This window comes from Triturus cristatus, chromosome 3_1, assembly GCF_964204655.1.
Source record: "Triturus cristatus chromosome 3_1, aTriCri1.1, whole genome shotgun sequence".
Lineage (NCBI taxonomy): Eukaryota > Metazoa > Chordata > Amphibia > Caudata > Salamandridae > Triturus > Triturus cristatus.
The window spans coordinates 487,276,697-487,290,521 of record NC_140583.1 but is presented as its reverse complement, the minus strand read 5'-3'; the positions used below and the strand labels follow the sequence as shown (position 1 = coordinate 487,290,521).

Here is a 13,825-nt window from a genome sequence, read left to right as displayed (position 1 = left end):
GGACACCACGTCTGCCATGTGGTACTGTAACAAGCAGGGGGGCCTTGGATCTTAGACCTTGCTCCAGGAATCCCTGCACATTCAGACATGGTTGGACCATTTGAGGATCCTCCTACTAGCCCTTCATCTGGTTGTATGGCTCAATTTTAGGGCGGAAAAGTTCAGCAAATGTCAGTTCGCAGACCGTGACTGTTATCTTCATAAAGTGGATGGACATTTTTCACTCTCAAAGCACCCTCAGTGGCACTAGGGCGGCCGGGTGCAGAGTGCTGAGGCCCAGCGTAATCCAATGGGGGATATGGCGATGTTGACTCTTCACTTTTCTCTGCATCAAAACACTCAGCCTGCAATGGCAGTGTGTGTGTTAAGGTTCAGGACCTCTAAGGGTGGTACAATATGTGCCACAACCCTTGGCCTTCCCTGGTCACAGTGTCCTTGGTACCTTTTACAAGGGACTTACATGTGGCCAGAGAGGTGCCAATTGGGGGTACAAAGGTACAGTTTTGGGAAATAACACAGGCCCGGTGTCAGGAATCCCCTCCCGCACATGGATTCCCTCCCACGATGCCACTTCCGTGAACCTGGTGCGCTTGGAGGAGAGCGGACTACAACTCCCAGAATTCCCTCCGGCAACAATTGCCTTTTGCCACTCAAGAGTTCTGGTTACATAACACCAAGGGAAACGCCTAGTTTTCATGTTATGCAACTCAAGAGTTCTGGTTGCATAACACCAAGGGTAACGCCTAGTTTTCCTGTTATGCAACTCAAAAGTCATGGTTATACAACGCCGAGAGTACTACTTAAGGAGAAGATCACTGGGACTCGGCGTCGGATATTCTGATCTTTGCCGGAGTACCTGGTTGAGGTACACGGACCCGTTGGTGAGTTGAGCGGCGGAAGGAACATTCTAAGGAGCGGAGGAGAGGTGCTGGCGTGTGCTTCCTTCCCGTGTCCTGTCCCGTTCTGAGAGCCGTATTCAACGTCATTGGGCACAAGTCCCGTTGGTAGAGCCGAAGCTCCCAACGGCCTGACAATTTGGAGAAAACGAGGTTGGTGCGAGCCGAAGCTCCCAACCCTCGTTCCTTGGGTAAACACACGCTTAGAGCTAAGACGCTATCCAGGAGGTGTTTCCGCGTCTTAGCCATCGACACTCGTAGGAGAACTGGGATAGGTAGAGCGGCTGCTCCCATCCATTCTCTGCGCCACCTTGGGTATCATCACTTAAACCCGGATACAAGAGACGCACACCAGGAGGTGTTCCCAGCGTCTTTGTGTTGTGGCAGCACTCTGGGGGATACTGGTAGAGCGGCTGTTCCCAGGTGGTAGAGAGCCCGGCCGGGTGACTCCCACGTGCCCCCGTAGATTCCACAACCTTGGAACTACCCTTCACAGCGGTCGAGTGGCATTGTCGGCCACTGCTTAGCACTTTGCCCTCCGTTGGAGCATACCGGGTCCGGTGTGCATGCGGAGGACGGTTAGACGAGCTGTGAATGGGTATCGTACTTTAACTGGTGATTCCAGTACCGGTATTCTTTGTTGTCTGTAGTTGTTTATCTGTTTATTAAATCATCCTTAAACCTCCATTTCTCTGGTCCGTCGTCTGTTTGTCCCAACCCCGAGAAAGCCAGGACGTTACACCCGGGGAACCAGATTGGCCGGGACCCAGGGCACACCAAGTCAAAGTGCATCAGAAATCTGCCAAAAAGTGTGGGGGGTTACTGCAACAGAAACCCAGCTTCCTACACTTATAATTTTACTTGGGCTGATGGCAACCAGCAGCTACCTGGTTGCCTAGGCATGGCTAGGGATGTGGTTGAGACATTGGTGACTGAGGTCACAATAGAACCTGCTCACTGGGCACCTGCACAAACAACCACACAGCTTTGGAGCAATATCAACTGGTGTTCAAACGACAAATTTAAGCACATCAGAAGGCCATACAATACACCTATTGTAGTAAGCTATACCATTTGTCCCGGTTGTTTTGCGATCATACGGTGTTTATTTTGTGCTGCTAGGGTGGACCAGTGTAATTTTCTCCTTCACTTTGTCATCTATACCTCTTTACTAACAGTTCAAAACCCCCAAAAAGTTTTTTCATGCCTCTTGTTTCATCACTGGATATTGCTGAGGGAGTCTTTCAGCCTGGGTTGGTATTTTCCTCTGCACTACACATCATTTCTATTTCCTGTGATGCTGCATGTGCTACTCAAGATCACTCAAAAGAAGTCATTCTGATTGATTGAGGTTGACCTCATTTCTCAAACTTCTGGAGTTTTAATCTTTGCCCACTACAGAGACAACCAATGAGGTGGGACCTTTTGTTTAAAAAAAAAAAAAAAAAACATTGAAAGGGCTTTCATTTGCGATTTTCAATTCTCTGTGTCCGGCCTTGGAATTTAAGCAATGAAATCCAAGCTTTTAAAGATTTACTAGATAAAGTATTGGAGACGGCTCTGGCATTCTGAAAGTTGTCTGACGGATGTGCCTTGTTGAATGGTAACCTATTAATCCTAGACATACCTCTAGTCTTGCCAGTGATTTTTCCCCAAGTAAAGAAATTAGTGTCAGTACTATATTTCTTGTTTTCTGCAATTATTCATACCAAGTACATTTTTTCAATGTTTTTGTGCCATCAATGTGGCACCTTTATCTGGTACTCGTGGTTCATGCAACCTTAAATCCACTTCCCTTCTCAAAACTATTGCTGATAGCTAATGCACATTACAGCTCAGATGGCCTGGAAAACTACATAATAAACAAAACATGGCCAATGATTTGAATATTCTCCTTCAGCAAGAAGTCATCTAAACATAGAGAGCTTAAATATGGATGCTGTAGCAACGCCCATCAGCCCGAGGCACAATCAAATGTCAACACAAGTGGCCATAAATTAGATTCATTTGCACTCAGCGTAAAGCAAGCATAAGCATCCCAGAGACATGTCATCACTCACTTAACTATTTTTAACACACCAAATGTAGGCATTAAAAATGATCGGTTTTACAGAAACTTACATTTGCAACCAGTTAACACATCTCCACACCACATCTTGTAACTAATCATCTAAACAATGACTTTCTTTTATTTGGTGCAGATGCAGCTGGAAGAGGTTGGAAACTTTAATAGAAGTTAGGCCATTGTCTATTAATGCTTAACGTTTGCTTGAAACCAAAACTTTGGATACTGTTAGCTCTGCAACACAATACATAGACTGTAAATATGAAGTGTCCAATCTGGAACTCCTCTGTTCAAGGAACACTGGAAATCAGGATTGTGGTCATCCTCCTGGTCAGAAAATTGTCTATAAATCTGCACCACTGATGGACTGCCTCCTGACGAGGAAAGTAAATGCTTTGATACCACTGGTTGGGAGACGAGTGCAGGTTGCTTGCATGCTCAGATTTGACCCCTATAAATCAGAGTACATGGAAGAACAGATCCAGTTCTTTAAAGAACTGTCAAAATCAGTCAAAAGAGCTTGATGCTTTAGAATGAGCCACAGAAAAGGGGCCAAGTTACAACTATTACAACTTAGGTGCAAAACCTAAACCCAATAATTAATGATAGCCCAGGATGTGGTAATCGGCTGTGAGATAATGTGCAAATTGTCCATGTTTTGCCACATTCTGAGGTGGCAAATTGCCATTTTCCACTATTTACCTCATGATTTACGCCAGTATACACATGGCGAAAATCAGCAGGGCAAATGTCTGAGGCAGTGCGGACAGTTTTTTCATTCAGTTTGTAATCCTGTATCGAGCCCCAATGGAAGTTTGCTATTGAAAGGGATTACCTCATGGATTGTAATCAGAATTTGTGTTCAGGTTATGATTCACGAAAACTAGAAAGACAAGTACGATAATCATCGATATTTGGGTGGCAGGATTTTTCCACTATTGCAGGGATTTTATTTCCTTTTGAGCTTTTGATACATTAGACGTTTTTCATTGCACCGATTGGTGGCATAAAAGATGATTATATAAAATTAATTAAATTCCTTGCAAGAGTAATAAAAGAAAACATAACTTTTTACTTTAGAGTTCATCATCATTTACATTTATTTCATTTCAGTTGAACCATAAAAAGTACAGGGTAAAACATTCTTTAGAAAGTGAGATAAAAACAAATAAATTCGTTACAGAGAGTGAATACATGTCATTAGAGTGCAAGTCCATTCAGCAATTAAAATATTCAATGCATTTCTATGTCAAAGCTTAAATTCCGATAAAATTTGATGAAAACAAATACCCTATCCCCTAAAGATTGGCATCCGATAAGATCTAAATAAGACCAATTCTGTATACAAAGAGAAGCAATAAAAGTTTTCAATAAAAGAGTGAAGGCTGGTGATCTAAAAAAAAGACTAAAGCTGCACAAGATAACAAAAATGCAAAAGAAAAACCTTACGTCTTATTTTAGTACATTCTTCTTAATATGCCATATTGCAGACAAGTATCTCGAGATTGAAAAAGCAATATGTAGGAGAGTAGGATCTGCACTTATGTTGCCCACAATTTTTTTCTGATGTGAACACTGGGTTCTGGCTATAGTCTGGCTGGGTCCCTGCTAATCAGGGCCCCAGTCTCTCTGTTCTCTCTAAACGACTTGGAGTGCATATTAGATGCACTAGTGATTGGATACTGTGGTACCTTATGAGCCCCTAGTATATGGTACCATAGGTACTAAGGGCATAGGTACGTCACAGGCCTACCAGGGGCTGAAGCATGTATTATGCCACCCCTGGGAAGCAGACTAAATCTGACACCCCAGGCCTGCTACTGCAGCCTGGGTGAGGTAGTGTTAGCGCTCCTCACTGAGGTATAGGTTCCTATATCTCACCATACACACACATATAAACCTATCAATCACCCCTAAGGTAGGCCGTATCAATCCTGAGGGCAGGGTGCTTGGTTTACAATGTGAGGGGGTGCCTCTGCATGAGCAGGACCCCTCTGCAGCTGGCAGAATCTATTTTCTGTGGCTGTTTGTGGATGCGGTTAAACCATATACTCTTAAGTGCATTATAACCTACCGGTAAATGCTAACTTTGGAATGACTGCATCAAAACATGTCGTGTTTGGTGTCAAACAACTTGGAATCATACCCCCACACCAGTAACTGGTGTGGGAGTATGATCCCACCCTTCTAGAGGGGACGACATGTACCCACTGTGGAAACACGGTAGAAATCTGAAAGAGCCCTGGCATCACAAAATGGATACCACCAGCACAGACACTGGGCTGCCCTCCTGCTGCTGACTGAAACTCGCAGTGGAGGAGGCCCAACAATAGGCATCCTGTCACAGGGAGGTGTCACCACCTTCCAGACAGGATTTAGTGAATTGGGGCTGTGTGGGTGCACTCCTACAGTGCTTTGAAGTCCTGCACTGGGGGAGCAGTAGGCTCTTCTGTGCATATGCCAGCTCAAACCAGTTCAGGGGCTACCTGTCACTGCTCTGGCGCGAAACTGGACAAAGGGAAGTGGTCCTAAAGCTAGTCCCTCCCTTTCTTTTAGTATAAGATAGGGAACCCTTGCCATTGCAAACTAGATATCCCTAGACGACGCATTACAAAAAGAATCCTGGCCCTTCGACATTCCACTACCTTTGGAAGACAGAAGAATCTCCCTTGGAGTCAAGGAGTGACTCCCTTGCTTGGCAGGCAACAAAAACTCTAATCAACGGTTGCAAACTTTCCCGCTCCCGCCGGAGTCCGAAGTCCCTGCGGCCCCAGAAGTGGATCTCCTGACTTCTCGACGGCCATTGTGAGTCCCCAGCAAAGCTGAGGCGAGTGGACCCCACGAGTTACGAGGAACAGCAACACCCATGTACCGTGCACTATTGTCGAGTGCAACCCCTTCACAACGTTCTACGAACTTGTGCATTGGACCACGTGTGGTCCAAGCTTCCAGCAGGATTTCCCTTGAAAAATCAGAGGCCTACCTCGTCCCGTGTGACCGTGGGCTCCTGTGAAGTGAATCCTCACGAGGCGTCTTCGCGATCCCTTGCCCGTTGGCTTGTGGGTCCCCTGAAGACTTTCTCATGGAACCAAAGGGCTCCCCTGGTTGCTCTTTTTTAGTATATGGTCTGGTACTCCCCTAGGGCCCCAGCCATATTTGTGCTTAACGTATTGTGAAACGTTGATATTTGCATATGTTCCTGACTTCTAATCTCATAAAGAGATTAGTAGAGTGTGTCTAGTAATAAATACATATATATTTGATATATATACCTGTGTGGTGTCCTTTCATTTGGTAATTCAAGAGATTATAAGGTAAAACAAACTGCTTTACATTCCTCTGAGACTTAGCCTGAAGGCTGCTCTCCGCAGCTACCACTAGGATAGCTTTCTTTAAAAGGTTGTCTTAAACCTATCTACCATAAGAGTCGAATTGGACTGGTGCAAGGTGGCCACTATAACTAGTGACCAGCATATGCCAGGCCAACTTCTCACACAATACAATCTCTAGTGTTTGTTTTGCAAATTCTTAAAGCTGTATTGCGATCACTAAGGCCAAGGAGTCGATCAAGAAGAATAATCCAGCACGAGTGTTGTTTTGCATAAGCCTTACAAAAGCAAAGAACATGTTTATCGTTCTCAACTGCCTGGCAACCAATGGGACATGTGTTGGTTTAATTTCTTTTTTGTTCGACGAATAGGTAAAGGAAGCCAGATGTAGAATCCCCAATCTGAATTTTATGAAAATTGCTTGTGCAACGGATTAATAGCAAAGTTCATAAATGGCTCAAAATCTGGTACACATTTGAACAACAGGTAGGAACCTACAAGGCTACTCACGGAAACATCAGATATTTTGGCCCCAAGGACAAAATTCCATACCACATTTTTTGTTTCTCACGAGCATCTCGAGGTAATACAATAGGATGCAGTAGAATATAACCAGAAATCACTGAAGCCCAGCTTTAGTAGCCAAGTTTTTATATGTAATAGCCAGGGGATTTTGCTAATCGATTGACCCTCTAATAGAGCCCTGACACAATCCTTAAAAGGACCCAAATTCAAGTCAAATCTAATTAGAAGAATAGGGGCGCTAGTGGGGAGCCCTAGAAAAGACTTTACAAAAGCATTTTCAGTCTTTTCCAGAGCGTCAAGATTACAGTGATTCCATAAGTCCACCCCATACAAGGCTACCCCACAGGCTTGAATCTGACAAAAGCAGATGCTCTATTGCCAAATCTTTTGATGGACCCTGCTCTGGCTTTTAAAGACTGTACACTTTTGTCTATCTAGGGTAATCATCTACGGGAGAGGTTTATTCTCCCACCCAAATAATCAAAATCATTAACTTTACCGATTATCTCACCCTATAAGACTACTTTACCCTTGGTTATTTTGCAGACACTGAACACCATATATTTTGTTTTATTACTATTAGTTTCTAAATGGTGTTCCTTGCAAAAAAAGCTGATTTTTTCCAGGAGAATAAATCAACCCTTTGCAGTTTTAGAGAGCAACTTTATAGTGTAATCTTTTGCGATCATGAGTTTAGAAAGTCTTCTTGATGAACTCTTTATTTTAAATAGCTGTGGCCAGATCGAAACCCTGGTACTGTTTTTTATTTCTTAACTTAATATGGTGTACAAGGACACCTACTGGTAAGCTGTGACTCTGACTATAACGATTGCATCCTCGGTGCATTGCTAAAACTGGTATCACCATGATGGATACTGTATTTTACCATTTATTCAAAACTTAACTACTATAAATGTATGCACATGATCACTTCTCATATAGCTGACATATTTAACTTTCTTCAGTTGGCGTTGCCATTTAGGCCAAGAGCCTGCAACCCCAATTACATGAGTTTCAGAATGTTTAATAAATTAACAGTTTCTTTGCCCCTGACATCCCTTAAGATTGGATAGATAATGAATTTGCTTACAATATTAGTGGCTGTCTTATTTTATTTGTAAATATGTTTACTGTTTCCAACTGGTCTAGATTTTGATTTGTCCCTCTTTTAGGTCCTGTGTTGATTTATAAGAAGCTTGGTATATCACTATATTGTTCTCAAAATTAATTGAGCTATGTGACAAGACACACAAAGCATCCAGGCCTCTCTTACCATTTTACTTCTTTCATGCAGTTCCACGAGTACCCAGAAAACGTCATCTGTCTTCAGTCGTGTTTGTGAAGTTCGCCGGGAGAAAGAGGCCAAAGACCATGCTCTTACTCCAGTCAGGTACTTTGTGAAATCTTGGTGATCAATTTTTATTATTGTTTAATAATTAAAACAGCATATCTAATTATGTTCCTGATATTCGGAAGGTTCTATTAAGTAGAGCCGTTGTATGGTTTCAATGTAAATGTGATGTAGTATCATCCAAGCCTAGTTTGAAGTGCATTAATAAAATACAGAGAGAAAACAAAGCTATGGATAGTATATATCCCCCAAGCCCAGCTCTCACCGTGCTGCTGCATTGTTCTTGCTCCTGTCTTCTCCTTGCTTTTCCCCCTCTTTTTGAGTGCCTTCTCCTTGCTGTTCCCTCGTTTTCCATGCTTTCTCCTTGCTTTTTCCCCTATTTTTTGAGTACCTTCTTCTTATTTTTCCCTCATTTTCACTGCTTTTTCTTGCTTTGTCCCTCTTTTTTGAGTTCCTTCTCCTTGCTTTTTCCATGTTTTCCTGCTTTTTAGGTCTCGCCTGACCCAGCTCCTGCGCTGGTCTGGCGAGACTTATTGAGAGGGCTCCAAAAAGTGCTACCAGGCCAGCCTAGAGCTACAGTGCATGTGCATGTGCATGTGCGCGGGCGCGCGCGCTGCGCTTTACCACGATTACTTTCACTTTCGCAGCCGCACGGCCACTTTGATGTTTGATCGTGATCGCGATCACTTTCACTTTTGGGGCCGCACGGCCGCTTTGCATAGCCAATAGGTCACGCTTTTGGAACCTTATAAGTATTTAGTTATGCAACTGTTGCATAAACACTTATAAGGTACCAAAGGCGAGACCTATTGGCTATGCCAATGCTTGTTTCCCTTGTTGTTTGAGGGCCTTTTCTTTGCTTTCCCATCGTTCTCCTTGTTTTTCCCCAGTTTTTGAGTGCCTTCCCCTTTTTCCCCCTTGTTTTCATTGCTTTCTTCTCGTTTATAGGTTGAACCTAGAAAGCGCTTGCGCTGTCTCTTCAATAGGCAGGGCTTGTGCTGTCTCTTCAAGACATGTTGTATATGCTTTGTGGGCTTAAAGTCCACCAATTGCTTTTCATTTGTTCCTTTCAGTGTCCTTTAGAAATCTTGGTTTCCTAGTGGTTAATCTTTCCTAATTGTCCCAACCCTTTAGTCAGTTTGTAACTCCCACGAAGCAGTGTCACAGACTGGTAGCCTTCCACTTGTCCCATTGAAGCATCTGTTTAGGGACTACTTTTTACTTTCTCGAAGAGCATTTGACACGAGCGCTTGATGTTTTCAGATGGTCTGAGCTCCGACTTCTGATTATGTAAACAGGGCTATAATTCTTGTTATCTCCTCACATCTGCTGTGTCCTCCTCCCTTGCATGCCTGCAGAGGTACTTATTTTTAATTATATTCCATAAATCACTTAATCTCCCTGTGCCCATCTCCGCCTCCCCTGTGCCCCTCCCTTCATCCCACAGACCCTGCTTTTCCTATTTTCTTAGTAAGCGCTCCGGTTTCCGATCATCACTGTGATAAACACTCATCCATCTGAAAGATTAGCAGGATCATTACAAATGTATGCCATCTTAACTTTATCCTAGCACTTGTTTCAAACTCTCCGTTTAAAAAAACACATCCAAAAAAAAGTCTTTAATGGCTTTGTCAGAGGCGCTTCAAATCTGAGTGCTGCTTTGCCCACTGCTCACCGTCCCTTTAGCTTCGCATGGTGTCCTCCCATCCCACTCCTCTGATTGTTGGTGCCTTTAAATCCTGGCTTCAGCTCTCTGCTCGCTTTCCATGCAGTCGCTTTAATTTACAGCCAAGTGATCCAACCGAAGCTGTGCTGAGCGGGGATGATTCTTCAGTGAGTGCTGGCATGTTAGCTTGCTGCTCATCATCCTGGTCACGAGCATCGGTTTTGGCGACTTCCTGCAACTGCGCACCCTGGACATGCTCTGGGCAGGCCTCACCGCTGCTTCTGTCTCCGATGGCTCTGTCAACTTGTGAAGTACAGGTTTATTGCTGAGCTTTAATGAATGATGCGCTCATTTAGGCGTAAACCTAAGGGAAATGTTTTGGGGGATGGAACAGTCATAATAACAGGCTAGTTTTGTTAGTTACTCTTTGAGGGAAGGTGTGATATGTAAGCCTGTCACTGGTTTGTGCGAGTAATAAATAGCATTGCATTTAGTACCTAGGTGAAACGTTCTTCTGTGACCATTCATGGGACCTCAATTCTATTTTCAGACAAAGACTTACTCTTTGTGTTTTACACACTGTTAGAGGGGTATGTCGGACAGATTTCTTATATTGCAAGGCAACAACGTGGATGCTTTAACTTAGTAACTTCTACTCCACTATTTAGAAACATGATGTTGCAGCAAAGTTTGACCACACCAGACTTGCCCTGGTGATAACCGACACATGTTCATACATACTTTATTCACTCATAATATTGTATGCGAGCACCAGAAAGGTGTTTAAAATGCTTTGCAATTGGAAACTTAAACACGTTACGTCTGAGGTAAAGTGCAAAAGCGTGAAACAGTCCTTAGGGTTGTTGCACCTCATACGTTACGTCTACATTTTTTTATTACTTCTGAGCCAAAGGGCACTGAAGCAGTGTTCAGTCCTGTCTTTGTGCGTTGAGGTGAGGTGGCTGCTGTGTGCTGTTTACCTCAATCCGTTGCATGACAGGCTCATTGCGTCCCACCCTTGCTTGAGAGTGGGTGTGATTCCTTAAATGTTTCATTTAAATCCAATGAAATAGTGTCCAAAGACAGTTGATTTGCTGTAAATATTACATGGGGATAGCAGCAATATTTTCACTGTAAAATAGCTGTCAGTGTTGCTAACTCAGGACGTCGAAACTCACTAAGCAGAGAAGAACTAGAAAGAATTATTATTTACAAAGCAATAAGACAGTGACAAAGAAATAGTTTTATCCTTCACTATCTAAAGCCCAGAGGTATAGCAAGAAGGAAAAAACATTTTTATTATAATACTGCCCTCACACACTTTGCAGTGTCATGCTTCATCATTGGGCCGCGTCAAACGCCCCCGTGCAGACCAACACAGTGGGCGGAGCGCAACATTTTTTTAGAATGAAGTATATAGTGGTGAGATTGCAGAAAGACAAACCGTGTCAACCAAAAACACAAATAGTGAAGTGTAGGACCTGGGGTCACCAGGCCCTATGGGGCGGTAACGTGACACGAGCGGTCGGGCCACCAAAGGTCTGTGTGTTAAGCAACCATACACCACGCACCTCTCATGGACGGGAGACACACACAATAAGTGACGCCACACAGGTTAAATTATGCAAATACTTCAAGTTTATCCAAGTAAAGCCAGATAGATGCAGTTCATGGGATATCAGTGCAATGCGTGCGATGTAATACAATCCATCAAGGTACACAGGCCAGACATGAGATGTATCGGCAGTTCAGAATCTATACATTTACTTCATGAATATGGCGAGGCACGCTTCACTTATACCAGCGCGGGACTCCCCAGGAGGGTTAACTATCTGTAGGGCCCTGGGGGTGATTATCGCGCTGTGCGCGTTAAGCAAGGTCTATCTCTGAACGGGGCATCTAGCACCGGGCAATACTCGTGAGGGGTGACACTGAATACTTCAACACGGAACCTGTAGAACAAAGCGCTCCTCGTAATCAATGGCACTTAATACTTTGAAGCAGAGCACCTAAAATAAAGCGCTACTCGTAATCAATGACATGTAATACTTTCAAGCAGAGCATGTAAAATAAAGCGCTACTCTTAATCAATGACATGTAATACTTTCAAGCAGAGCATTAAAATAAAGCGCTACTCGTAATCAATGACGTAATACTTTCAAGCAGAGCAGGTAAAATAAAGCGCTACTCGTAATCAATGACATGTAATACTTTCAAGCAGAGCATGTAAAATAAAGCGCTACTCGTAATCACTGACTCTTGGTACTTTGAAGCGGAGCATATAAATCCAAGCGCTCCTCGTAATCACTGATAGTCAGTACTTTAGGACGGAGCTTCCAGCGGGGAGCGCAACGGGACTTGAGGAGCGAGTCTCCAGGCTCCGGTGCAGTTCGTAGGGCACCGCGCTTCAGTACCGCTCGAGGGGGCACACGGAAAGGATCCCTCGGCGGGGTCTCTCCGTCGCGAAGGCAGGGGAGGACTCCCACGGAGGGGGAACCCGGGCTAAGAGTGCGGTGCGGCTCCCAACCAGCAGGGGGCGCACCGGGGACGATCCCAGCCTCCGGGCTTACCTCGATCTCGGCGTCAGCAGGCGTCCGCTCCCACGATGATGGGGGAACTCGGCCCCGGCCTCGCACACCTCCTCACGCAGCTGCGACGGGGCCCCGGGCTTCTCCGCAGGCCTCGTGACACGGCAGGGCACTTCTCCAGGCCTCCAGGCCACGGCGGTGAGCGCGCTGGCGTCGCCGTCCCAGGGGGGGCTCAAATTAAGGATGGGGTTCTGTGCTCAGCGGAGCACGCTGCCGGGGGTCCCAGACCAGGGCAGGAAGCGCAGGGGTCACAGCGCTAATACCTGGTCGATCCCCGGTGGTTCTCCAGTCAGCTTTGCATCAGGGTTCAGGGGTCAGTCTGGACACGCAGTCTCAGTGCTTGGTGAATAGGTTTTAGAGTTCAATCTGGACACGCAGTCTCAGTGCTTGGTGAATAGGTTTCAGAGTTCAATCTGGACACGCAGTCTCAGTGCTTGGTGAATAGGTTTCAGAGTTCAATCTGGACACGCAGTCTCAGTGCTTGGTGAATAGGTTTCTGTTCTTAGATGTCAGATAAGGTCTTGTTGGCGCAGATGTATCTGGCGCCCTTAAGGGGTTCTGTTACCGGGGGTTAGGAATGGAGAGGGCGACTAGATCCTTCCTAGTCAGGCTGGGCAGAGAGTCTCTGGGTCCTCCTACTGCTGGGCAAGATCAGTGGGTTTCACAGGGTCCCTCACTCACTTAAGAGGCAGCACCTAAATCCTGTCACTCTCAGAGGCATAAGTCCCTGGCTAGGCCCTACCGCCTACATTCCTGGTGGATTCTTCCAGCTCTGCTTCACCCCAATGGCCAACTCACCACAAAAGTTTCCCTCCCTCTCTTAAGTAGCCCTAGGTCAGGTGACCTCTAGCCAAGGCGGCAAAAGAAAAACCACACCTCCCTTCTAGAAGGTTCCAGCACATTCCAGGAGCTTCCCCACTCTACCTATGGGACGAAAAGGCGGGCATGAATCGCAGCATTGTTGTGGGGTTCCAGCCAGCTTCTGGCAGCTAGCGTGCTACTAGAACAGACCACTCTGCAGTAGCAGGGGCCTGTGGCAGCCATCTTGGGTGAAGGGAGCACCTGCACCTTAACACTACAAAAACGAAAAAATTCAGGGAAAAAGGGCCAAGTCCAACATGAAGACAAAAACAAGGAGAATTATTCCCTGGAGAAGGGACCACAAAGTGCAGAAATAAACACTTAAAACTGCCTAGGCGGGGACCATCATCAATCTTTATTCCTGTCACCCCCTGGTAGGATTAAAAGTAATCTCTCGGGACAATTAGGGGAGGTAAAGACCCCTAGATCCCTGCTGCATTAACCAACATGTTTCAGCCACTGTTACACGCTCATCTGAGTCGTTCTGCAATTCATCAGGGTGTTGGTCCCGTTATTATCTGGTCTACGCCCCTGATTGGGGTTT

At 45.1% G+C, this 13,825-nt stretch overlaps 1 protein-coding gene across 10 annotated transcripts in view; it reads left to right on the top strand.

Annotated features, from left to right (window-relative positions):
• Positions 1 to 13,825, top strand: part of TP53BP1 (tumor protein p53 binding protein 1) — a 956,094-nt gene that overhangs the window by 464,343 nt on the left and 477,926 nt on the right. For all 10 annotated transcript variants that reach the window (XM_085644315.1, XM_085644316.1, XM_085644314.1 and 7 more), the window contains one exon: positions 8,110 to 8,205. In XM_085644315.1, the coding sequence (XP_085500441.1) occupies positions 8,110 to 8,205 (96 nt within the window). The remainder of the gene's footprint in view (positions 1 to 8,109; positions 8,206 to 13,825) is intronic.